Source organism: Ranitomeya imitator, chromosome 3 (genome assembly GCF_032444005.1).
Source record: "Ranitomeya imitator isolate aRanImi1 chromosome 3, aRanImi1.pri, whole genome shotgun sequence".
Classification (NCBI taxonomy): domain Eukaryota; kingdom Metazoa; phylum Chordata; class Amphibia; order Anura; family Dendrobatidae; genus Ranitomeya; species Ranitomeya imitator.
Window position 1 is genome coordinate 543,172,028 of NC_091284.1, and position 25,901 is coordinate 543,197,928.

Genomic DNA, 25,901 nt, shown 5'->3' on the forward strand with positions numbered 1-25,901 from the left:
TATATACAGGAGGAGATGACATACAGGTATATACTATATACAGGAGGAGATGACACACAGATATATACTATATACAGGAGGAGATGACATACAGGTATATACTATATACAGGAGCAGATGACCTACAGGTATATACTATATACAGGAGGAGATGACACACAGATATATACTATATACAGGGGAGATGACACACAGGTATATACTATATACAGGAGGAGATGACATACAGGTATATACTATATATAGAAGGAGATGACATACAGGTATTTACTGTATATAGGAGGAGATGACATACAGGTATATACTATATATAGGAGGAGATGACATACAGGTATATACTATATACAGGGGAGATGAGACACAGCAGGTATATACTATATACAGGGGAGATGGCATACAGGTATATACTATATACAAGAGATGACATACAGGTGTATACTATATATAAGGGAGATGACAAACATGTATATACTGAGGTGAAAATGAGGTGTGAGGTGAAAATGAAAAGGTGTGAGTACAAAATGAGAGGAGTGAGGGAAAATAGTGTAGTGATCGGAAAATGACAGATGTGAGGTCGAAATGACAAGTGTTAGGCGGGAATGAGAGGAGTGAGGGAGAAAATGAGTGGAGTGAGGGAGAAAATGAGTGATGTGAGGGGGGAAAATGAAAGATGTGATTGGGAAAATGAGAGGCGTGATGGGAAAATAAGAGACATGAGGTGCTATAACTAACCACAGATATTTACTATGCCCAGGCAACGCCGGGCTCTTCAGCTAGTCTCTGTAATAAACCTCCAAGCTCCAAATATCACTCTCCTTCAACCTCCAAGCCAGGCAGCAGAACTGATCACTGACACTAGCTGTAGTCAAGGCTGGGTCTATATAGAGGAGGAGATTACAAAATCACCTTCAGCTGAAAGACCCAGCTCACAGCAACTTAGTAAATAAGGTTAACTCCTGCACTGCTGGCACAAAGCAGCCAGGTCAAAATACAGGAGAAGAGCTTCTGTTCACTGTGTGTGAACGAGGCCCAGAGCGCTGCAGTTCTCTGGAACTTCTCTGTCGCGGTAGCCCCGTGACACCTTTACAGTACTTTTGCCTTACTGAGTAATTAATATAGTTTGTGCACTATATCCGTATATGATCGCTGATCTGAATACTGTCATTACATTATCTTATGGCATTTGTGCAATTCTTTTTCTCAGTATTGATTATGGCATAAGAACGTAGTACAGTGTCCCACCTTGGTTAGAGCGCTCAGGTTTTTTTTGGTCATTTGTACACTTTTTACCCTTTTTTTTGTATTTTAATATGTATTAATAAAGTATAATCATTTTAGGTTATTATTCTGATTCTCTTCATTCGCCTTTTTTGGATTAGTTCGGAATTGGGTTTATCTATTTTTGAAGTGCCAGACACTTTTTACCTTTAGGACAACGTTTGTGTGTATTGTGTTATCTTTGTCTAATATTTACATTTATTTGGTGATGTGAAACATTTAACTGTGACAAACAGAATAGGAAATCAGGAAGGGGCAAACACTTTTTCACACAACGGTATAGTAGTTGTCAGGAACCAGTGGTGGAATATATGCAGCGTCACTCTTAGCTGTTGCTGCTTCTTGTGCTGAATAGTCAGTATATTCCTTGTGATATCCCAGAATACGAGCAGCTGCTGGACCTTAGCTGTAAGCCTATTTATAGGGCATATTCTCTCCGAAACTGTGCACCATTATGCTTTTATCAGTGGCATCGTGTTCCTACTCCTAGACTGTGTTACACTGAATACATTCCCTTCATATTGAAGATGTTCTAGTGTTACTAGCCAGCTGTAGTTTGAATTCACACCACTGCTGTTTTATGTAAGGTCCTGTCTGCCAAAGAGAAGAAAGCACAACTGGAAGACAAGGAAAGAATTACTCAACACTTTGCAGAAACCCTTCCTTTGATGCTGGCTAAGGTAACACAAGAGATGATCGGTGCCTTTTCATCTGCAATGGATTCTTATTTTTGTAATCACTCCTATTCCGTTTTTCAGATCTGAGATCTCTGTCAAGAGACAAGATATATTAGAGTAGATTTATCATTCAGCAGAATTCTGGCATAATTTGCTTAAAAAAACTGTCTTTTACTACCCAAACATATTTATTATGCGGTTTAGACACTTTTGTGCTTTGGCCAAAAAAGGGAGTGCGGCCCTTGCTGAAAAGGGGGCTTACTGAGAAAGGGGCATGATTTAATGTGCAGCATAATATGTAAAAAGTGTTCCAAAATTGTGGCATATGTTAACCACGTCGATGAATTTGGTGCATTTTAAGACTGTAGCCAAAATCTCCCCATGCACTTTACAATAATGTAGGCCGAACCTGCCGATATTGACGGTTTCCCCTGACAGTCTAATGTGTATGGGGGTCATGGACTGTTAAGGATCTGGAATGTCCAATTTCGGACTGCCAAAAGTTTTGTTCTAAGTGAGATAAATTACTACAAGACACGTCTGACACATACTCTCTCATAGAGAACACAGGAGCACTCGGCCGAGAATACTGTTACTGTGTATGGTGGACTCTGGAGAGATCGTTGCCAGACGAATCATTGGTCAGACAAAAACCATCCAATGTATAAGGGGGCTTTAAGGAGTTTTCCTATGAACAAAGTTAATTTGAATCAACATTTTATTCAGTAGATCTTTGAGTAGTAATAACTGAATGTGTTCTAAACCCTTTCCGACATCGGGCGTAATAGTACGCTAATGTCGGACTCCCTCCCTTTGATGTGGGCTCTGGCACTGAGCCCATATTTTTCCGGCACATGTCAGCTGTTTTGAAAAGCTGACATGTGCCTCTAACAGCCGCGAGTGGAATCATGATCCACTCGCAGCTGGTAACTAGTTAAATGCTGCTGTCAAACTCTGAAAGCGGCATTTAACAAGCGCTTCTGTCAACCGTGCTGGAAATCCCGCCCATCAGCGCCCGTGTCACATGACTGCGGGTTGCCGATGGGTTGGCATGGCAAACCGGAGGTCTCCAGCAGACCTCTATGGTTGTCACTGTTGGATTGCTATGAGCGCCACCCGGTTGTCAACGCTCATAGCAAGTGAGCAATTCTGCTAATCTGATCTGACCGTCGCCTATATGTAGCAGAGCCGATCAGGTTATGGCAGCTTCTAATCTCCAATGGAGACTATTGAAGCATGGCAAAAATAAAAAAAAGTTTTTAAAAATATAAAAGTTAAAATCCCCTCCCTTTCGCCCCAAAATAAAACAATAAAAAAATAAAAAATACACATATTTGGCATCGCCGTGTTCAGAATTGCCAGATATATCAATATTAAAAAAGAAATAACCTGATCGCTAAATGGCGTAATGCCAAAAAAGTAAAAACGCCAGAATTAAGTTTTTTTGGTTGCCACAACATTGCATTAAAATGCAATAACGAGCGATCAAAAGAAAGTATCTGCACCAAAATGGTATCATTAAATACGTCAGCTCGGCACGCAAAAAATAAGCCCTCACCTGACCCCGAGATTACAAAAAATGGAGACGCTACGGGTATTGGAAAATGGCGCAATTTTTTTTTAAACAAATTTGGGATTTTTTTTTCACCACTTAGATAAAAAAGAACCTAGGCATGTTAGGTGTCTATGAACGCGTAATGACCTGGAGAATCATAATGGCAGGTCAGTTTTAGCATTTTGGGAACATGGTAAGAAAAACAACTGTGGGATTGCACTTTTTTGCAATTTCACTGCACTTGGAATTTTTGGCCCGTTTTCCAGTACACGGAATGTTACAACCAATGGTGTCGTTCAAAAGTACAACTCGTTCCGCCAAAAACGAGCCCTCATATAGCCATATTGACCAAACTATATAAACGTTATGGCTACGGGAAGAAAGGGAGCAAAAAACGAAAACAAAAATACCTCCGGGGTTAAAAAAACTGTTCCTGTGCTGAGATAATCTTGGCAGTGTCTGGCCATACAGGGACATGGTCTGATCATACCACAGCTGCTGGGCAGGGGAGGGAGCAAGAGAGTATACAGACAGTGGGACAGCAGGGGATCTCATCTGAGAGAAAAGAATCATATTATGCTCACACTGTGATCAAACGCAGGTGGGATGAGAGAATATACGCTGGTGTGACCCTAGCATTGAGGTGGAAAATGATCTCATGATTTGTGTTATTTCCATACTGCCATCATTCATTTGTTTCATTATTTTTTTTACACAGTTCTCAACAAATCCTGATAAAGTGATAAATCTTTTGCAAATCCCACGATATTTTGATAAAGATATATATTTTAAGGCCCCTATGGAAAAAGTAAGTAACGAATTTCTCACCAGTCTCCTTACAAACTGCCCACTTCGTCCTCTGTGAAAAGCTGGCGTAGACAGATTTGTAGTTACAGAATACTAGTTGTAATATATGCATATATTTTATTTAGGTCTGCTGCTGGCCTTGTTCTGTGTCAGTGATACTTTTGCTTACCCGGCTTGAGTTGTTGACCCAGGTTATTGCTCTGATATCGTTGTGCCTATGTGTGCTTGTGTTTCCAGTGTATGACCCGGCTTAGGCTCTATTTATGTTTCCGCATCTTGATTCGATACCGCTCTGTACTCTCTAGTTCTGACCCTTGGCTCTGTCTTTGACCACTCTCTGTCTTGTTCTTTTGTCCTGCGCTCCCGTCTGGCTACTGACCTCGGCTTGTCCTCCACCATCGTTCTTTCTTGTCCCTGTCTACTGTTCGTCTTCCCGGCTTCTGACCTCAGCCTGCCTGACTACGTATCCAGTGTTCACCTAGCTGTCGGTTCTCGTCAGTTCTTGGAGCTTGGGTCCGGCGCCTTCCCGGCCGTCACGTGATCTGCCAGGTCCTGCTCCTCTTTTCCTCGATCCTCAAGCACTGCACTGTCCGTGCATTCCCTGGCTGTTTTACGTTTCACGTGTGTGTGTGTCTTTACAATCAGGCTGGGAAGGTCCATGGATATTGAGCACTTCCCAGCCTAAAAATACCAGCCCGCAGATGCTCCAGAAGTGGAGCATCAGAATAGATTGTCAATTCTGGCGCTTTGCCTCACTTGTCCCCATTGCCCTGGTGCAGTGGCAATCAGAGTAAAGGTAGTTGGGATTGATGTCAGCTGTGATTTGTCAAAAATCACAGCTGGCATCAAGCCCTTGGGTTAATAAAGGAGAGGTGCTTATCAGACACCCCCATCACTAGCCCAGTAATCAAAAATAAAAACACACACCTTCCAAAAAAATAGTTTATTTAAAAAAAAACACTTCCCCCAAACCTCTCACCAATTTATTAGGGAAAAAAAAACATTCAGCTACGACATAGTCCTGGGAAGGCCACCAAATCCGAAGTAGTCCAGAAATGGAAACCTGAAAAACATAACAAGAGAGAAAAAAAAACAAGAGACTGCCCCTCGTTCACCAGTTTATTGCAAAAAATGTTCCCACGCAGGCCCGACGTAGTCAAGCGTTCCCCGATTGTGGCCCTGGATTTTGATAGAGTACAGATAACTAATATCAAGAATCTTATTCCAAGACAGAGAATGTATTACTTCTAGATGGATTCGAAATTCGGCTCCTCGATTTGAATTTCAAAATCAAGTGAATTTAATAATCAGAGAAAGGAATATACGATATATATAAAGAAATTCTATGCGGAAATAGGAAAACGTTATGGGGTCCATGGCTAGACGACTACCCTCGGCACAGTTACTCAGGGATAGAATGATGGATTTAGAATTGTAGCTATATTTCCAATGCGAGGTACCAGATTCTATATAAATGTAATAAGATGGTTCAGAATCTATGTTAGGGGTGAGAGGACAGTGAAAAATGTAACGTATAATGCATTCTGTTATGAGAAGAAAGGTGGAGGGGTATGGTTGGGGCATATAACTGTCTCTTTATGTATATCCATATACAAACTGTTTCAATGTTCTTTCTACATCTATGGAAAATTGGAGAAAAAAATTTAGTGGTTATAAAAAATTACCTAATTAAAAAAATAAATTTGAAGCTAACTTTAGACGTATCACAATTTTCACATTGAATTGCAGCATGTAGAGGCCTTGCTGAAACAGATGAGAAGCATAGCTGTAAGTCACTCAGACCTAGAGGTGCTCGAAGTCTGTTCCAAAACATACAGCAGTCTCAGTAATGAAAGCCAGACCAGCCAGAACTGTCAGGTCAGTCTTTCCAAAAAAGAATTGATCAAGCATCTCGTGGACACCTACAGTCAAATGCTGGATGATGTTCTGCAGGAGGTGAGTCACATTGTTGTGCGTATCCATTGGACTTGGCTCTGTAGTTCTGGGAATGAGACTTTCCCATTATGGAACTCTACTAAGAAATGACTTGACATTTCCTACTTTGGTATTGTGATTGTGTACCAGCACATTTCCTCCTCGAGTGAAGACTTGGATAGCGTTTCAGTGAAACTACCCTGAAGCGATTGCTCTGTTCGTTGTACAGTAAAGGTTACAACAATCCCTTCATTGTATAACATGTGACCTGTTTTCCATAGTACATAATTACACATTATAATGGAACTACAATGCTCAGCTTGTGAATGGCATTTTATTGTTTTTACCAATTTTTATGCCACCTATAATTTCCTGTTTACAAGCACTGTCACCTTAGAGGATTATATGTGGGCTAGATTGATGTTATTTTTCAGCCACAGCTTTTTTCCTAATTTAAAGGGAACTTGCCACATGATACATGCCACGCGAACCACAGGAAGCTTGAATCGAAGAGCGGTTCTAACCAGGGATGGCCACTGACAGCTGAAGGCCCCTGTGCAAGAAATGTGTCTGGGGTCCCCTTCCTGTTATTACTACAAAGCTTCATATATATATCTTATATAGTCTCCTTTATTGTATATATTACCATCCTTTATGACACAGTGCCCTCTCTTGTTATGTACAGCACCATACCTTACATATCAGATTACATAGAGCCATGTGCTATCTATAATATAACGCTGGGAGCGTCACTCTGTCCTAAGCCTTTATAGACTGCGCAAGCGCTAGCGCTGGCGCAGTCTGGGCCTCACAGAGTGACGCTCCCAGGAGATCGTGGTATGCGTAAACACTGAACGCACACCGCGATCTCCAACAGAGAAGCAGGGACCGCCAGGAGGGTAAGTATGAGCTATATTCACCTGGCCCCGTTCCACCGCTGCGCGCTGCCATCTTCCCGGTCCTCGGCCTGTGACCTTCAGTCCAGAGGGCGCGATGACGTGCTTAATGCGCGCCGGCGTCACAGCCAGAGGACCGGGAAGATGGCGGCGCGCAGCGGTGGAACGGGGCCAGGTGAATATAGTAAGTGCTGGGGGGCCTGAGCTGGCGGTGATACCGGCACCTAACCCCCACAGCGCGCCGGTGTCCCCGCCTGCTCAGGCCCCCTAGCACTCGGCGCCCAGCGACCATAGGTGAGTATGGTATTTTTTTTTTTTTATATATTGCAGCAGCATACGGGGCATATACAATAGAGCATCCTATGGGGCCATAAACCATAATGGAGCATCTTATGGGGTCATAAACCATAATGGAGCAGTGTACGGGGGCATATAGTATGGAGCAGCTTATGGGGGCCATAAACCTTTATGGAACAGCGTACGGGGCATACACTATGGAGCATCTTATGGGGGCCATAAACCATAATGGAGCAGTGTACGGGGCATATACTATGGAGCATCTTATGGGGGCCATAAACCATAATGGAGCAGTGTACGGGGGCATATACCATGGAGCATCTTATGGGGGCCATAAACCTTTATGGAACAGCGTACGGGGGCATATACTATGGAGCATCTTATGGGGGCCATAAACCTTTATGGAGCAGTGTACGGGGGCATATAATATGGAGCATCTTATGGGGGCCATAAACCTTTATGGAGCAGTGTACGGGGGCATATACTATGGAGCATCTTATGGGGGCCATCAACCTTTATGGAGCAGTGTACGGGGCATATACTATGGAGCATTTTATGGGGCCATAAACCTTGATGGAGCAGCGTATGGGGCATATAGATGGGAGCAGCAAATTAAAGAACGGTGGCGCAGGATGGGAGCAGCACATGACAGAACGGGGGCGCAGGATGGGAGCAGCACATGACAGAATAGGGCAGCACATGACAGAACGGGGGCGCAGGATGGGAGCAGCACATGACAGAATAGGGGCGCAGGATGGGAGCAGCACATGACAGGATGGGGGCGCAGGATGGAGCAGCACATACCAGGATGGAGACCATATACCAATATAAATGCTCGCCACCCGGGCGTAGAACGGGTTCAATAGCTAGTACATAATAAGTCTACATTCCTGTATCTGTGTGAAGTGTCGGTGTGCTGCCTGATTTTTTTTTTTCAGACAGCACATCGACCCATTGAGTGTGTCCTCAAACTCAGATCAGAAATAGACATGCTCCGAGTCTCACAGATCTCATTCTCCGATCAAGGATTTTCAAAGATATATGAATGGATCTGTAAAACTATGAGCCCGTGTGCCTCAAAAAATCTGTCAGCTCATGGACATTTCACATGAATGTGAGAATGTGGCCTAAGAGGCGTCGTTTTACAAATAACAGAATTACTCCAAGTCACACAGTATAAAGAATAAATAAGTGCATCCAGGAACTTACCTCTGATGTCTCGTCTTATTAGAGTAGTTTTTTGTTACTTCTTCTCCATTTTGTCAGACCTTCATGTTGACATCTCCTAGCCACGACTCGTCTTGTCACGATGATCCCCGCAGCCCTAAAAATAATAAGGTCACATATATTCTATACATACATTTGTCTCCCGAATAAAAAAAATCCCCCGCACTGCACCTCTGACTACAAATGTGTACCCCACCATTAATATACTATTAGCCACGCACCTTTTGTAATATAAACTGATAAGCCAGAGCTGTTCTCCCCATTAACTATAATCTACGCCGCCCAATAAATATAAATTAGTCTTTGTGACTCTCCCCAATTCATTTGAATGCTGTGTAGACACACAGTACTAGCAAAGTGAATGAGATGCAGGAGGTCTCATGTACATGTTGATTATTTTTTCCTTTAAAATTTGCTGCAGATGAAAATCTGCATAGTGTCAGTTCTTGCAATGTTTTTCACTCAAGCTAATTTTCTGCTGCAAATCCTGAACATGTGCACATAGTCTTAGTCCCTGTCCTGTGTCCTTTTCTAGCCCCCACATACACATTCATTATAAGGCCCTGATAGCATCATAATGAATTAGGTGGTGGAAGAAGATGTTATTAAGGTCTTATAATAAAATGAGAGGTGGGAGAGGATGCTATCACGTAATAATCAGGCTTCCTTTAGTAATGTCCTGTGGTAAGGTGCCCCAACCTGATATAATATGCCCCATTCTGGTATAATGTTCCCCACCCTCATCCCCTCGCTGTGGTAATCTTGCCCATCCTCGTATAATGTCCCTCATTCTGGGCCCTTTCCTGGGGTAAATGCCCTTTCCCGTGGATAATGTGCCCCTTCCTGGGGTAATGTGTCCCTTTCCGGGGTAGTGTGCCCCATCCTGAGGATAAAGTGCCCCATTCTGGGTCCCTTCCTGGGGTAAAGTGTCCCTTCCTGGGGTAATGTGCCCCATCCTGGGCCCCTTCCTGGTATAATGTGCACTTTCCTGGTGCTCTGGACCCCTTCCTGGGGTAATGTGCCCATTTCTGTGGTAGTGTGCCCTTTCTTGTGATAACGTGCCTCATCTTGGGCCCTTTCCTGATGTAATGTGCCTCTTCCTGGGGGTGTGCCCTAGTCAGGTGCATGCTAACGTCTGCTGCTGACTTCTGATTGGCTGGCGGCATGTATTGTAGCGCAGTGAGCTGACGAGTCCCCTGTGCTGCAGTACATGTGTCTGAAGACGCATGTCCAGCTGGTGCAGGGGAGTCCTCCAGTGTTGGGACCCGTGCAGCTGATGCGATATGTCTGGTTCTTGCATTCTGAATATTTGTGTTTTACTCTGAATCACTGCTGCATTTATGAAACAAAACTAGTTGAAAACTTCTCCTCACCTATTCAGCTAAACTGATGGAGTGTGTAGGCAGAGACTTGTCAGTCTTGTGGAGAGGGCATGGAGACATCAGTGACTCTTAGGCTAATCACCTCATCCAGGGCTGCACTTTTTCTGAAATGCTTCAGAGTTTTAGAGTATAAACTAGATGTTCAAAGGCAGCAGCGGGTCCCTGATTTATGTTACTCATGCATCGGACGCTATTAATCATGTGGCAGGTTCCCTTTAAGTACTCCTAGGTAGCTCAAAGTGAACCAATGAAGCTTTTGTTGTAGGGAGAAGAGCCTATGACTGCCGAAGATGTGCATCCGATGTCCTGCACGCTAAGGAGACTCGCAGCTTTTCACAAGTGAGACTTTTGCATACATTGCACACATTGCTTGAGTGCCAAGCCCCCTGCAGTTGAGCAAGCTCTACCTTCGATGTTTTTAAATTAAAGGGGTCGTCCACTACTGGACAACCTCTGCTTAATCAATTGTTTAAATAAAACCAATAGCTACTAACCTCCCACAGCGGGGCCGTTCCAGTGATGTCGCTGCCACTGCTCCTGGATAGTGACGTGACTTGTTGTGTCACATGCTAGTTGCAGCCAATGAGTGGCCACAGCTCATCAATATTTTATTAGGATAATTGCTCTGACGAAAGAGTAAAAACTGCAGCTGACGAGCGACTTCTCATTGGCTACAACGGGCACGTAACCCAGTAAGTCGCGTCACTTTCCAGGAGCAGCGGCGCCAACATCACTGGAATGGCACCACTGCAGGAAGTGAGTATCCATAGTTTTTATTTTCATTGGGGTCCTGAATTGATTAGGCAGTGTTGGCAAGTAATGGGCAATCCTTTTTAATTCTTTGATGTAAAAAAAAGTAATAATCTGAAATGACTTCTGTAGAGGTTTAAAATAATCCTTCAGGGTTCTATACGTATTTATACATTTCTTCAACATCCAGATCCATTTTTGGTTTTGGTGGAATACTTTGTTCTATCTAGGTCATCCTCACAACATGAATAGAGATGATTTAGTTACCTTGTAAGAGGGAAGTAAAAACCATCCTGAACCTACAGAAGGTAAATTAGCGCCTTCTACAGCAGTGACTTAGTGACAGTATAAGGTGGTGAAATTAAAACAAATGGATTCATTGCATGAATTCATTTCTCACTTCTATCCTTTCTGCAGATCCATTTTTTAGATTAATGCAGGAAGATGCTTACAGTCAGAAAGTCCCCCAAAAATATATTTGATTTTAATTCGGATTGAATATTTTACAAAAGTATCACTTAGCACTGACTGCACCTGACAATTTGCCATTTCCATGACTTTTGCCACTTCCCCTCTTTCCATTCCCCCCTGATTTCTAGACATATGAATGCGAGGTGATGTTTTCTCTGTATGTCATTATAGCGCTCACAATCTCAGTGAGTGGGATCTGTATCAGAAGACGTCTGAACTCCTTGCGTTTGATGCCCAGCGACAACGCTTGCCAGTCGAGGTAACGATACGGGCACCGCAGCTGCACATTACCATTTATGTGTCCTGTAACCTAGTGTATAACGCATAACCTCACTCAAAAGTGAAGGAAACTGTTTAATCAATGTATCTTATCTTCCCTGTGTAGCTGATGCTGCCTGCTCTCCAGTGCACGTATTATGCCATTCTGTGGCAGCTGTTACCGATAATAGAAGATCTGCATACACAGGTGCCTTTCTCCAGTTTTTTTCTGTTGTTATCATTCATTTGTTTTGTTATCTTCTAAAACTTGAATATCTTTTTGTTGCATACTACACTAAATGAACCCAAAGTATAAGGGCAATGTGTAGGTGCACCTTCACCCTGTGGCCACTAACAAACATAAGCTAGGATAATAACAAATGCATCAAATACCCAGATAGTGATAGTACATGTAAGTAAGGTTGGGTACTTACTACACTGTTCCAACAAAAAAAATGCAAAAGCCATCCCACCTCGACAAGGTGTACCCAATCTCTAATGTAAAACCTCTCCATGTGCCAGCAGGGGCAGAGCATTTGGTATTGAAACATGAAAGATTTCTATATTAGAAGCATTGCTTCAAGGGGATAATGCTCTATATATGTAACTTGGTGGTGTACAGAGGCGCTATATACTGTAATACTTAGCTGTACAAAATATATCCAAAAGAGGTCCTGTCACCAGGTAAAAGTGACCAGTTCTCACTCTTTATTCCGTCTGCTCCCTTGAGCATAGAGTTTTATTATTAATCATGGACCTTTTTATTTAGTTCTAATTTTTATGGTCTTTACAAAGGGGCCTTCCTCACAGGATAACTATATAGAACAGCCACCAGAGAATCCTGTGAGCCATACCCCTTCGTTGAAGACCATTAGCACTATATTAAAAGGCCTACTACTGGACTGAATGGGGGATTTAAAAACAACAAAAAAACAAACAGAATAATCAGGAGTGTGTGGGCACAACGGGCCCACCAGAGTTGATGTGCATTAATGACATGTGGGCAGAGTTTATATACTGTACACTCCGGATAGAAAGGGCTTTATGCCAAGAAGCAAGCAACTGTTTTGTGGGATTTAGAGATAGATGTGTCTAGGTGTCCGGCTTTATTCAGTTTCTCAGGCACTTGGAACGTATGGAAGGGTTCTGTGTAGAGATAAGTAAGGAGGGCACCATCATCCTTATAACAGACTGGGATCTACCCGGGGTATGTCAGAAAAAGTATTGTCAAAAACAAAAAGAAAAAGAAGACATACAGCTACCGGGGATCTCCAAGAAACTCAATAATAATAATACTAAATGGTTTTTATTAAGGTCAAAAAACAGGACATAGCACACAGTAAAAACATTTAAAAACAGAACAGGTACATCCCAAAATAGGGAATACCCCCCGAGACCAGACCAAAGCTAATATTCTAATTGTAGTGCAAACATATCACAGCTGATACATAGCATAATAGACAGATAATGTATATGAAAAAAAGCGCATAAAACATATACAAACAATTGTTGAAAAGCAGAGACAAATAATCTGCCCTATAAGTACGAAGTTGTTATGGCCATAACAAATATAAATATAGAAAGGGTATAATACAATAACTCAACAATTGTACTAATGTGCGTATAGACAAATGCCCAACCTACTCGACAAAGGCCCCAATAGAAAAATATCAGAATATCATGTGCAGGGTATATAACATCAGTAATATAAAATAATACTGGACCCTAGAAAAGACATGGGTAAAAAGCCCCCAATAGAGAGTATATAAGTACAACACCTGCCTGTCAAGGTAAACTAAATGAAGCGGACACTTGTGTATACATACAATGAACACTAACTGGTAGAACAAGAGCTCATATACCCCATAACATGATCTATGACATTTAAATGAGGGAAATAGCATAAGCCCTATAGACTAAATATACAAGCCATGCAGATGTCAGATAAAGAAAGCCCTTGTCACTATCCTAACTTGCCAACAGGCAGTAGTAAATGGAGAAAGAGGCATACAGATACGCACAACAATACGAACAAAAGAAAAGGCCAAATGCGCCAAAAAAGGATAGCTGCCAAAAGCAGAGACTGGCGCTAGAGCAGCATACCACTGGTCAAGGGGGGACAAAGAGGAGCCCAACGCGTGTCGCCACTGCGTGGCTTCGTCAGGAGCAAGTGCTCATGTCCGCGCATTGACTACTATTTATACCAATCTATCAGAAAATGTATCATACCAGCTGAGCGGATCTTCAAGCAGGTGGTGGAGACATGTGTCAAATAACGCCGCGGCGCCATAGTACTGGGCGGAAGTACTACAGCGTCATGCACACCCAAAGAAAGGAAGTGTACCAAGATGGCGGGGTGTAGCAAAGAAACGCGAATGCGCCGGGATACCGGTTGCCATGAGAACATCCAAGCGCCATGGTACAAGGCGGAAATGCCCCAGCGTCAAGCACACCTAACAATGCATGGTGTGCCAATATGGCGGAATATGACATGAGTGCGCATGCGTGAAAGCTCTATTGGCAGCGAATTGCCATTAATACGGATGCCTATAGCATACAAAAAGGGGAGTCAAAAGGCAAACCGATAGACGCTGTATGCAGGCGTTAAAGAAACGCCAGTAGAGCAATGTATTAAGGAACAGCATAGCATACCAAACAGTGAGAGCATAAAGACGCAAAATATAGACAAGTAATTACAGACACTGAGGCTCCGTTTGCGCAGAAACTATATATATAGATCGTGCCAGTCACTGTCGGCACTCAAAAGAAACGCTCAAAGGGGCATATACCAATGGGGACATATAAGCGCCGTACACCGGTACATAAGATGGACAAAAGAAAGGTCCTATGAGGATGTATCACATAAATACTATGGACCAGTCAAGACGCGGCAAAACATATGTCTAACAAGATATACATGCCGTATACTTAAAAAAGGAGACCAATACCAGTGCTAGTATTAGATTGAGAATTTTTCAATTTATATACTAGTCTTATCACATAACCTATGTAAATCCCCCATCCCAGAAAATACAAATCACAAACAAAGATTCAGGTTAACTGCTGCACTATACAAAAATTAAAGGCAGGATGGCGCAAGTCCTAAGAGTAGAAGAATGGATCCACCTGCCATATTGTAGCTTGTTCAGTCAAGTGATAAGAAGGGATAACATGAACAACATAGTGGATGACAGCAGGGTCACAGTTTTTTGTAAAAGCCTGTGAAAAGTAGTTCTTCATTAAGGCCCCGAGGGGCCAAACTCTTCAAATTGAATATCCACTTAGTTTCACAACGAAGTAGACTATTAATAATGTCGCCTCCCCTAATGTTAGTATGGACACTTTCAAGTCCCATAACTTTAAAGGCTGATGTCTTGCCCTGATGTTCATCCAAGAAGTGCATTGCCACCGATGACAGAACCTTCTTCCTTTCCCGATCCCTGCGGGCCGTGGAGATGTTAGAAAGATGTTGTTGAGTACGTCTCCTGAGTTCCTGTGTCGTTTGTCCAACATACACTTTTGGGCAGTCACAAATGATCGCATACACGATATTCCTGGATCTACAGGTGAAGAATTCCCTGGGCCGAATCTGAAAAGGGAGAGTGGATATAGAATAACCATCTTGTGCAATCATATATTGACAAACCGTACACCCACCACAAGGGTACGAGCCATATATCCTGATACCCCTATTTAATCTTGGGGTAGGACGTTGATAGTGACTATGGCACAGGGTGTCTCTCAAATTTTTGGCTCTTCTAGCCACAAGGCTGGGTGAACTTGACACAAAGGGTACGATTCTTCTCTCACTCATAAGGATGTCCCAATTATTTTGCAATATTTTACGAATGTCACCCCACTGGTTGTTATACGTGGTGATTAGAGACAGAGGTCGAGATGAATCGCGTACCTTTTGGGAGAGAAGACTACTCCTGTCTTGTTCACGGGCATGTTGGAAAGCTCCCGAGATGGCCTTTTTAGGATATCCCCTCTTCTTGAATCGGCCCGAGAGATCTCTAGCCTGTCGCAAAAAATCAGTGTTTGTCCTGGGCGTGCGCACCTGGTCTGACGCTGATTTCCACTGCTGGGACTTGCCGGACACAATGCACATGTGCCGATGGCGCCACTGTGATTGGCTGCTGTGTACCATGTGACCGGGGCCAAGGGCTATTTTAAGGTCCTGTTAGGCAGTACATGGTTATCCCCCTGAGGAAGTGGCACTGGTGGCCACGAAACGTGCGTTGGGGACCATCGCCTGACCGCCCCCCCCTACCTCTGTGTAGTGGTAAGTGCTAGCACCCTTTTTCCACCACCATACTTAATGGCATTACTATAGAGTCCCACTGCTTTGGGGTGACTTTGGTTGGATAGTGTAGGTGCTTTTTCTTATGCATACCATTACAAGGGTATTTACATCTGGGGGAGCGGGGGGATGGGCGCTTTTCCAGCATTCCTGGGACATTCATCCTGTGCTCTAGTCATTAGATAGTGTAATATTTTGATATATGTTTTTGTATTATTTATGACAATTAAAGTTTGTTTTATAAATCATTGCTCTGAATTGCTCTCCTTTTGGCATCTTCTAGCCACAAGGCTGGGTGAACTTGACACAAAGGGTACGATTCTTCTCTCACTCATAAGGATGTCCCAATTATTTTGCAATATTTTACGAATGTCACCCCACTGGTTGTTATACGTGGTGATTAGAGACAGAGGTCGAGATGAATCGCGTACCTTTTGGGAGAGAAGACTACTCCTGTCTTGTTCACGAGCATGTTGGAAAGCTCCCGAGATGGCCTTTTTAGGATATCCCCTCTTCTTGAATCGGCCCGAGAGATCTCTAGCCTGTCGCAAAAAATCAGTGTCGGTACTGCAATTTCTTCTCAGTCGGAGGAACTGTCCTTTAGGAATACCCTTCTTGAGATGAGGTGGATGAAAACTTGTATAGTGAAGCAGGCTGTTTGTGGCAGTAATTTTCCTGAATAAAGAGCTTCCAATACCTGAATTGTGGATAGAGAATTTAAGATCCAAAAAATCAATACTATGGTCTGAAATAACAGAGGTTAGTTTGATGTTAAGAAGGTTGTCGTTTAGCTCCAAAATGAACTTATTACATTCTTCCACAGGGCCAGACCATATTAGAAGAATGTCATTGATGTAACGTTGCCACGTCAATACATTAGATCGAAACGCCTCATGTTTATACACTATCACTTCCTCCCACCATCCAAGAAATAGGTTGGCGTATGATGGTGCACAACGTGCACCCATCGCTGTCCCGGATAGCTGACGAAAAAACTTTCTATCAAAGACAAAATAATTTTTGTCTAAGATAAAAAATAGCAGTTGGAGGATGAAGTCCTTATGTGCTGCAGCCCTATGTTCATCCTTTTCCAAAAAATACATGACAGCCTGCATACCTGCTTGATGCTGGATACTGGTGTAGAGAGATTCGACATCCATGCTCACTAGTAGCGCGCCCGCAGGGATCTCCAAGGTTTCCAAGATCTGCATGAGATGAGTCGAATCCCTGGTAAATGATTTTAAAGAAGTCACCAGAGGCTGCAAGAAATGATCCACATAAATGCAGGGTCGTTCAAAGATACTTCCTATACCGGAGACTATAGGCCTACCTGGGGGTTCAATTAAAGACTTGTGGATCTTTGGTAAGGCATAGAAAGTAGGGACCACAGGACAAGGTGTTACCAAGAAATCCATCTCCTTCTTCGTGATGATCCTATCCGAAAAAGCCCTATTGATGAGACCATCAATTTTATCTTTAAAAACCCATGTGGGATCAGAGGGTAAAGGAGTGTAACAGTGCCCTACATTAAGTTGGCGCATGACTTCTTTAACATATAATTCGTGTGGCCATAGGACAACGTTACCTCCTTTATCTGCTTCGCGTATTAAAAAGTTGTTATTGGTTGTTAAACCCCGCAAAGCCTCTCTCTCAATCTTACCCAGATTATCTAGTTGGTGTGCATCTGGCCTGAGTTTTTCAATGTCCTTGCATACTTTCTCGAAAAAAATTTGAACTGCTGGAAATAAGGAGAACGAAGGTGTAGCTTGGGAAGGAAGTCTTCTCGTGAATCTAACCAGATTATCCGGAGACTCGTTTTCCTGTAGCAATTCTAAAAGATCACAAAAGACACGTCTTTCATTATCCGGTAGTGTGTCAATCAGAGATGGTTGATGGTATAACAATTTGAAAGTGATTTGACGACAAAACAAGTATACATCCTTGACAAGAACAAATTTATCAAGCGGGTTCATAGGGGAGAATGAAAGACCCTTTGAAAGTACTCTTTTTTCAATATCTGAAAGAGTATAAGTAGAGAGGTTTATGATTTGCAAGTTACCTTCTCATCCATCATTATTCGGGACATCAGCTAGGGTTTCTTGTTGAGTCTTGTTTCTCTCCTGAATGTCGGTGACCACTTTCTGTACCCTCTGCCCCTCTTGCGGGTGTAGTTTACTCTTTCTCCGACCCCGCCGACAGCGCCCTCTGCGTCGCTGGGGTCCGAGGATAAAAAATCACTTGAAGAAATATCTTGTCTAGGGAGGGATTCCGTTATACCTCTCGGTTCTTCGGCAAGGGGGCGTCTATTTCCCCGATGTGACCACCTGTATGCCCTTCCATTACCAAAGTCCATTCTGTCCCTATGAAATTTATTTCTTTTACGATTAATCACTTCCTTTTCAAACGTATCTATTAGATCTTTAAGTTTCAATTGAAACGGGCTAACAAAAATGTTCATATCAAAATCCCCTAAAGTACCCTCACAAACCTTAATCTCATTTTTGATTTTAATAAGCAACGACTGGTCGTGTTCAATTAACATGTCAATCAGTATGGTGGAGCATTTCGCGAGTCCTGTCTCCCATATTTTTTGGAAATCGGGGGAAACCTCCCATGCGGGAAAAATTTGTACACGTAGCCCACGGGGTATAAATCCCGCTTTCTTATACTCCTCAAGACTCCTGATGTTCCACCATACTTTTGTTAATGATTTATGCAGACCAATAATTTTTTGTGACAAAGCCTGAAAATCCGTTTCCTTACTGGGCTCACCAACACTGGTACTACCACCATTATTATCAAAGAGGCCTAAAGCCCTATTGCTCCAAGCCGTCTCCCTGCTAGAAAGATCCATGCTGGAAATGAACAATGATACAACAATATTCCAAAATTCAAATAGACAGAAAAAATTATTTAGAATGCTTACTGATGTGCCACAACTCCAGAAACGGGGGAAACTAGTATCACCCCAAAACAAGTAAGCAAGTAAGGAGGGTGGAGGGCACCATCATCCTTATAACAGACTGGGATCTACCCGGGGTATGTCAGAAAAAGTATTGTCAAAAACAAAAAGAAAAAGAAGACATACAGCTACCGGGGATCTCCAAGAAACTCAGTAATAATAATACTAAATGGTTTTTATTAAGGTCAAAAAACAGGACATAGCACACAGTAAAAACATTTAAAAACAGAACAGGTACATCCCAAAATAGGGAATACCCCCCGAGACCAGACCAAAGCTAATATTCTAATTGTAGTGCAAACATATCACAGCTGATACATAGCATAATAGACAGATAATGTATATGAAAAAAAGCGCATAAAACATATACAAACAATTGTTGAAAAGCAGAGACAAATAATCTGCCCTATAAGTACGAAGTTGTTATGGCCATAACAAATATAAATATAGAAAGGGTATAATACAATAACTCAACAATTGTACTAATGTGCGTATAGACAAATGCCCAACCTACTCGACAAAGGCCCCAATAGAAAAATATCAGAATATCATGTGCAGGGTATATAACATCAGTAATATAAAATAATACTGGACCTCACTGGTTTGTGAGGGTACTTTAGGGGATTTTGATATGAACATTTTTGTTAGCCCGTTTCAATTGAAACTTAAAGATCTAATAGATACGTTTGAAAAGGAAGTGATTAATCGTAAAAGAAATAAATTTCATAGGGACAGAATGGACTTTGGTAATGGAAGGGCATACAGGTGGTCACATCGGGGAAATAGACGCCCCCTTGCCGAAGAACCGAGAGGTATAACGGAATCCCTCCCTAGACAAGATATTTCTTCAAGTGATTTTTTATCCTCGGACCCCAGCGACGCAGAGGGCGCTGTCGGCGGGGTCGGAGAAAGAGTAAACTACACCCGCAAGAGGGGCAGAGGGTACAGAAAGTGGTCACCGACATTCAGGAGAGAAACAAGACTCAACAAGAAACCCTAGCTGATGTCCCGAATAATGATGGATGAGAAGGTAACTTGCAAATCATAAACCTCTCTACTTATACTCTTTCAGATATTGAAAAAAGAGTACTTTCAAAGGGTCTTTCATTCTCCCCTATGAACCCACTTGATAAATTTGTTCTTGTCAAGGATGTATACTTGTTTTGTCGTCAAATCACTTTCAAATTGTTATACCATCAACCATCTCTGATTGACACACTACCGGATAATGAAAGACGTGTCTTTTGTGATCTTTTAGAATTGCTACAGGAAAACGAGTCTCCGGATAATCTGGTTAGATTCACGAGAAGACTTCCTTCCCAAGCTACACCTTCGTTCTCCTTATTTCCAGCAGTTCAAATTTTTTTCGAGAAAGTATGCAAGGACATTGAAAAACTCAGGCCAGATGCACACCAACTAGATAATCTGGGTAAGATTGAGAGAGAGGCTTTGCGGGGTTTAACAACCAATAACAACTTTTTAATACGCGAAGCAGATAAAGGAGGTAACGTTGTCCTATGGCCACACGAATTATATGTTAAAGAAGTCATGCGCCAACTTAATGTAGGGCACTGTTACACTCCTTTACCCTCTGATCCCACATGGGTTTTTAAAGATAAAATTGATGGTCTCATCAATAGGGCTTTTTCGGATAGGATCATCACGAAGAAGGAGATGGATTTCTTGGTAACACCTTGTCCTGTGGTCCCTACTTTCTATGCCTTACCAAAGATCCACAAGTCTTTAATTGAACCCCCAGGTAGGCCTATAGTCTCCGGTATAGGAAGTATCTTTGAACGACCCTGCATTTATGTGGATCATTTCTTGCAGCCTCTGGTGACTTCTTTAAAATCATTTACCAGGGATTCGACTCATCTCATGCAGATCTTGGAAACCTTGGAGATCCCTGCGGGCGCGCTACTAGTGAGCATGGATGTCGAATCTCTCTACACCAGTATCCAGCATCAAGCAGGTATGCAGGCTGTCATGTATTTTTTGGAAAAGGATGAACATAGGGCTGCAGCACATAAGGACTTCATCCTCCAACTGCTATTTTTTATCTTAGACAAAAATTATTTTGTCTTTGATAGAAAGTTTTTTCGTCAGCTATCCGGGACAGCGATGGGTGCACGTTGTGCACCATCATACGCCAACCTATTTCTTGGATGGTTGGAGGAAGTGATAGTGTATAAACATGAGGCGTTTCGATCTAATGTATTGACGTGGCAACGTTACATCGATGACATTCTGCTAATATGGTCTGGCCCTGTGGAAGAATGTAATAAGTTCATTTTGGAGCTAAACGACAACCTTCTTAACATCAAACTAACCTCTGTTATTTCAGACCATAGTATTGATTTTTTGGATCTTAAATTCTCTATCCACAATTCAGGTATTGGAAGCTCTTTATTCAGGAAAATTACTGCTTCACTATACAAGTTTTCATCCACCTCATCTCAAGAAGGGTATTCCTAAAGGACAGTTCCTCCGACTGAGAAGAAATTGCAGTACCGACACTGATTTTTTGCGACAGGCTAGAGATCTCTCGGGCCGATTCAAGAAGAGGGGATATCCTAAAAAGGCCATCTCGGGAGCTTTCCAACATGCCCGTGAACAAGACAGGAGTAGTCTTCTCTCCCAAAAGGTACGCGATTCATCTCGACCTCTGTCTCTAATCACCACGTATAACAACCAGTGGGGTGACATTCGTAAAATATTGCAAAATAATTGGGACATCCTTATGAGTGAGAGAAGAATCGTACCCTTTGTGTCAAGTTCACCCAGCCTTGTGGCTAGAAGAGCCAAAAATTTGAGAGACACCCTGTGCCATAGTCACTATCAACGTCCTACCCCAAGATTAAATAGGGGTATCAGGATATATGGCTCGTACCCTTGTGGTGGGTGTACGGTTTGTCAATATATGATTGCACAAGATGGTTATTCTATATCCACTCTCCCTTTTCAGATTCGGCCCAGGGAATTCTTCACCTGTAGATCCAGGAATATCGTGTATGCGATCATTTGTGACTGCCCAAAAGTGTATGTTGGACAAACGACACAGGAACTCAGGAGACGTACTCAACAACATCTTTCTAACATCTCCACGGCCCGCAGGGATCGGGAAAGGAAGAAGGTTCTGTCATCGGTGGCAATGCACTTCTTGGATGAACATCAGGGCAAGACATCAGCCTTTAAAGTTATGGGACTTGAAAGTGTCCATACTAACATTAGGGGAGGCGACATTATTAATAGTCTACTTCGTTGTGAAACTAAGTGGATATTCAATTTGAAGAGTTTGGCCCCTCGGGGCCTTAATGAAGAACTACTTTTCACAGGCTTTTACAAAAAACTGTGACCCTGCTGTCATCCACTATGTTGTTCATGTTATCCCTTCTTATCACTTGACTGAACAAGCTACAATATGGCAGGTGGATCCATTCTTCTACTCTTAGGACTTGCGCCATCCTGCCTTTAATTTTTGTATAGTGCAGCAGTTAACCTGAATCTTTGTTTGTGATTTGTATTTTCTGGGATGGGGGATTTACATAGGTTATGTGATAAGACTAGTATATAAATTGAAAAATTCTCAATCTAATACTAGCACTGGTATTGGTCTCCTTTTTTAAGTATACGGCATGTATATCTTGTTAGACATATGTTTTGCCGGGTCTTGACTGGTCCATAGTATTTATGTGATACATCCTCATAGGACCTTTCTTTTGTCCATCTTATGTACCGGTGTACGGCGCTTATATGTCCCCATTGGTATATGCCCCTTTGAGCGTTTCTTTTGAGTGCCGACAGTGACTGGCACGATCTATATATATAGTTTCTGCGCAAACGGAGCCTCAGTGTCTGTAATTACTTGTCTATATTTTGCGTCTTTATGCTCTCACTGTTTGGTATGCTATGCTGTTCCTTAATACATTGCTCTACTGGCGTTTCTTTAACGCCTGCATACAGCGTCTATCGGTTTGCCTTTTGACTCCCCTTTTTGTATGCTATAGGCATCCGTATTAATGGCAATTCGCTGCCAATAGAGCTTTCACGCATGCGCACTCATGTCATATTCCGCCATATTGGCACACCATGCATTGTTAGGTGTGCTTGACGCTGGGGCATTTCCGCCTTGTACCATGGCGCTTGGATGTTCTCATGGCAACCGGTATCCCGGCGCATTCGCGTTTCTTTGGTACACTTCCTTTCTTTGGGTGTGCATGACGCTGTAGTACTTCCGCCCAGTACTATGGCGCCGCGGCGTTATTTGACACATGTCTCCACCACCTGCTTGAAGATCCGCTCAGCTGGTATGATACATTTTCTGATAGATTGGTATAAATAGTAGTCAATGCGCGGACATGAGCACTTGCTCCTGACGAAGCCACGCAGTGGCGACACGCGTTGGGCTCCTCTTTGTCCCCCCTTGACCAGTGGTATGCTGCTCTAGCGCCAGTCTCTGCTTTTGGCAGCTATCCTTTTTTGGCGCATTTGGCCTTTTCTTTTGTTCGTATTGTTGTGCGTATCTGTATGCCTCTTTCTCCATTTACTACTGCCTGTTGGCAAGTTAGGATAGTGACAAGGGCTTTCTTTATCTGACATCTGCATGGCTTGTATATTTAGTCTATAGGGCTTATGCTATTTCCCTCATTTAAATGTCATAGATCATGTTATGGGGTATATGAGCTCTTGTTCTACCAGTTAGTGTTCATTGTATGTATACACAAGTGTCCGCTTCATTTAGTTTACCTTGACAGGCAGGTGTTGTACTTATATACTCTCTATTGGGGGCTTTTTACCCATGTCTTTTCTAGGGTCCAGTATTATTTTATATTACTGATGTTATATACCCTGCACATGATATTCTGATATTTTTCTATTGGGGCCTTTGTCGAGTAGGTTGGGCATTTGTCTGTACGCACATTAGTACAATTGTTGAGTTATTGTATTATACCCTTTCTATATTTATATTTGTTATGGCCATAACAACTTCGTACTTATAGGGCAGATTATTTGTCTCTGCTTTTCAACAATTGTTTGTATATGTTTTATGCGCTTTTTTTCATATACATTATCTGTCTATTATGCTATGTATCAGCTGTGATATGTTTGCACTACAATTAGAATATTAGCTTTGGTCTGGTCTCGGGGGGTATTCCCTATTTTGGGATGTACCTGTTCTGTTTTTAAATGTTTTTACTGTGTGCTATGTCCTGTTTTTTGACCTTAATAAAAACCATTTAGTATTATTATTATTGAGTTTCTTGGAGATCCCCGGTAGCTGTATGTCTTCTTTTTCTTTTTGTTTTTGACAGTTCTGTGTAGAGATGCTACGTTATACAGTTGTGGCCAAAAGTATTGACACCCCTGCAATTCTGTCAGATAATACTCAGTTTCTTCCTGAAAATAATTGCAATCACAAATTCTTTGGTATTATTATCTTCATTTAATTTGTCTGTAAATGAAAAAACACAAAAGAGAATGAAGCAAAAAGCAAAACATTGATCATTTCACTCAAAACTCCAAAAATGGGCCAGACAAAAGTATTGGCACCCTCAGCCTAATACTTGGTTGCACAACCTTTAGCCAAAATAACTGCGACCAACCGCTCCCGGTAACCATCAATGAGTTTCTTCCAATGCTCTGCTGGAATATTAGACCATTCTTCTTTGGCAAACTGCTCCAGGTCCCTGATATTTGAAGGGTGCCTTCTCCAAACTGCCATTTATAGATCTCTCCACAGGTGTTCTATGGGATTCAGGCCTGGACTCATTGCTGGCCACCTTAGAAGTCTCCAGTGCTTTATCTCAAACCATTTTCTAGTGCTTTTTGAAGTGTGTTTTGGGTCATTGTCCTGCTGGAAGACCCATGACCTCTGAGGGAGACCCAGCTTTCTCACACTGGGCCCTACATTATGCTGCAAAATTTGTTGGTAGTCTTCAGACTTCATAATGCCATGCACACGGGCAAGCAGTCCAGTGCCAGAGGCAGCAAAGCAACCCCAAAACATCAGGGAACCTCCGCCATGTTTGACTGTAGGGACCGTGTTCATTTCTTTGAATGCCTCTTTTTTTTCTGCTGTAAACTCTATGTTGATGCCTTTGCCCAAAAAGCTCTACTTTTGTCTAATCTGACCAGAGAACATTCTTCCAAAACGTTTTAGGCTTTTTGAGGTAAGATTTGGCAAACTCCAGCCTGGCTTTTTTATGTCTCGGGGTAAGAAGTGGGGTCTTCCTGGGTCTCCTACCATACAGTCCCTTTTCATTCAGACGCCGACGGATAGTACGGGTTGACACTGTTGTACCCTCGGACTGCAGGGCAGCTTGAACTTGTTTGGATGTTAGTCGAGGTTCTTTATCCAACATCCACACAAACTTGCGTTGAAATCTCTTGTCAATTTTTCTTTTCCGTCCACATCTAGGGAGGTTAGCCACAGTGCTATGGGCTTTAAACTTCTTGATGACACTGCGCACAGTAGACACAGGAACATTCAGGTCTTTGGAGACGGACTTGTAGCCTTGAGATTGCTTATGCTTCCTCACAATTTGGTTTCTCAAGTCCTCAGACAGTTCTTTGGTCTTCTTTCTTTTCTCCATGCTCAATGTGGTACACACAAGGACACAGGACAGAGGTTGAGTCAACTTTAATCCATGTCAACTGGCTGCAAGTGTGATTTAGTTATTGCCAACACCTGTTAGGTGCCACAGGTAAGTTACAGGTGCTGTTAATTACACAAATTAGAGAAGCATCACATGATTTTTCGAGCAGTGCCAATACTTTTGTCCACCCCCTTTTTTATGTTTGGTGTGGAATTATATCCAATTTGGCTTTAGGGCAATTATTTTTGTGTTTTTTCATTTAACACAAATTAAATGAAGATAATAACAAATAATTTGTGTTTGCAATCATTTTCAGGAAGAAACTGAGTATTATCTGACAGAATTGCAGGGTTGTCAATACTTTTGGCCACAACTGTAGAGGATAAAATGGGGACTGAGAAGACAAAATGGATCTTGATATCCTACTAGTTCAGTGTGTATAAAATCAGCTAAAAACTGTTACTTTTCACCCATTGAAACATTTAACATTTTTCAAGATGTCTCGGT

The 25,901-nt window shown here is 42.3% G+C and overlaps 1 protein-coding gene across 2 annotated transcripts in view; it reads left to right on the forward strand.

Annotated features, from left to right (window-relative positions):
• Positions 1-25,901, forward strand: part of LOC138670479 (cohesin subunit SA-2-like) — a 164,072-nt gene that overhangs the window by 92,732 nt on the left and 45,439 nt on the right. For both annotated transcript variants that reach the window (XM_069757868.1, XM_069757869.1), the window contains 6 exons: positions 1,866-1,958; positions 4,229-4,318; positions 6,067-6,273; positions 10,320-10,393; positions 11,447-11,534; positions 11,661-11,741. In XM_069757868.1, the coding sequence (XP_069613969.1) occupies positions 1,866-1,958; positions 4,229-4,318; positions 6,067-6,273; positions 10,320-10,393; positions 11,447-11,534; positions 11,661-11,741 (633 nt within the window). The remainder of the gene's footprint in view (positions 1-1,865; positions 1,959-4,228; positions 4,319-6,066; positions 6,274-10,319; positions 10,394-11,446; positions 11,535-11,660; positions 11,742-25,901) is intronic.